Source organism: Marmota marmota, unplaced genomic scaffold (assembly GCF_001458135.2).
Source record: "Marmota marmota marmota unplaced genomic scaffold, marMar, whole genome shotgun sequence".
Taxonomy (NCBI): domain Eukaryota; kingdom Metazoa; phylum Chordata; class Mammalia; order Rodentia; family Sciuridae; genus Marmota; species Marmota marmota.
In genome coordinates, this window is record NW_025999968.1 from 21,182,378 (window position 1) to 21,183,993 (window position 1,616).

The 1,616-nt window shown below is 37.9% G+C and overlaps 1 protein-coding gene across 3 annotated transcripts in view; it reads right to left on the minus strand.

Moving 5' to 3' along the window:
* Nucleotides 1-1,609, minus strand: part of Crybg3 (crystallin beta-gamma domain containing 3) — a 120,463-nt gene extending 118,854 nt beyond the window's left edge. For all 3 annotated transcript variants that reach the window (XR_007347691.1, XM_015478299.2, XM_048803484.1), the window contains exon 1: nt 1,564-1,609. Coding sequence is in view for 2 of the 3 variants with exons in the window: in XM_015478299.2 (XP_015333785.2) it covers nt 1,564-1,583 (20 nt within the window). In the remaining variant the exon portion in view is untranslated. The remainder of the gene's footprint in view (nt 1-1,563) is intronic.
* Between the last annotated feature and the right edge of the window lie 7 nt (nt 1,610-1,616).

Below are 1,616 nucleotides of genomic sequence, written 5' to 3' on the forward strand. Positions count from 1 at the left end.
AAAAAAAAAAAAAAAGGAAAAAAAAAAAAAAAAAAAAAAAAAAAAAACCAGCCCAAATTCCCTTTCAGAACATCACAGTGACAAATTGCAATTCCTTTCCAATCTTGTTAACACCAGGGTGTTGTGTTACTGGGACATTGGGTACTACTAAGCATTTCCATTTGTTTCATTAAACTTTCAATAAAGGCTTTGTGTTTGTTTATATCCTTGAAAAGAAAGGTTTAAGCTCATTTAAAACAGTAAAACACCCACACAAGGGATTATCTATTATCCCCTTAACATCTGGCGAGTTCTAAAAAAGATGAGGACAAAATTAATGTTCACATAAGCACAATTAAAGATCTCATTGTCAAAAAGCCACTGTCTGTGCCTATCTGGTGCTGATGAAAACAGAGAGGTTGTAAGTAGATAAGAAACTAGCTGCTGGAGTGGTCAACTCCAGGCAGAAAATACTGGAGAATGGAGAAAGGCCCAGTAAAGACACAAAGGCCAGGGAGGCAGGCAGGATTTCAGGACAAACTGATATGAACCTGGAACTGGCCTGCTTACCTCCTTTCCAACACTGACTCTCGAGTTTCCAACTTTTGCTGAGTCCACTTGGGACATCTTTTAAAGACTGCTTTCCTATCATCCAAAAGAGTTGTTCACTATCATCCAAGATAGTTGCCATTAGTGTTCCAGTGATGGCAGCACCACTCTATCTGCCTGGCTGACATCCTGGCCAGGACCTATCAGGCTTCAAAACTATTTTTAACCACTGTGTAACTTTGAATTTTAAACCCTCAAGGGTCAGGGCAATTGTAGCTGAAACTTCCCATGAGAATAACCAGTCGCTTATAGTTGGCACTTTCTTAGAATGATGTATTTGAATAATAAATGATCAGAATAAAAAATGTTTCACAAGTAGAGGAACTGAGGAAAGCAAAGGACAAAAATCACAGCACAATACCTAAAGACTAATGGAACTAGCTCAGCCTCAGTTGTTTCCATCCATTTTTCTTTGAAGCCCAACACTTTGAAGTCTGGAGTAAATACAGGTCTCTGAAGTTGGACCTTCCAAGAACTTGGATAACCAGCTGTCTTAGAGTAAGGGGGAAGCAGGGTGCACCTCTCAAAAAAAAAAAAAAAAAAAAAAAAAGTTTATAACAACGAGTTATATCTCCTTTATCTCCCCTTCTTTCTTCAGGATGGATGAAAAGACTCAGGAACAGACATTTTAATAAGACATCTTAAAAAAATAAATTTTACAGCAGGTAAAAAAAAAATAAAATAAAAGATTACAGGGAATGGGCACGTTTTAATTGCTGGAAACTATTTAGCTCCAGTCCTGGTTTCTGGAATCTATTTAGGAACTCAAGGCAGATGTTTCCGAACTGAGATTGAAAGAAGGAAGGGCGGCATCATTTAAATATCCAGTCCACGGTAAACAAAACTAGCAAGGATTTTCTATTTCGAGAACGTCTTGGGAACTCATCACTACGATTCTTTAAAAAATCATTTTGAGAAAATTTAAATACAATGGAAAAATTGCCAGTTGAGAGGGTGACGCCTCCAAAGCTTTACCTTTTCCACTTTTGTCCCATCAACTCCCACACAAGAGGTTTTCGCATCGCGCA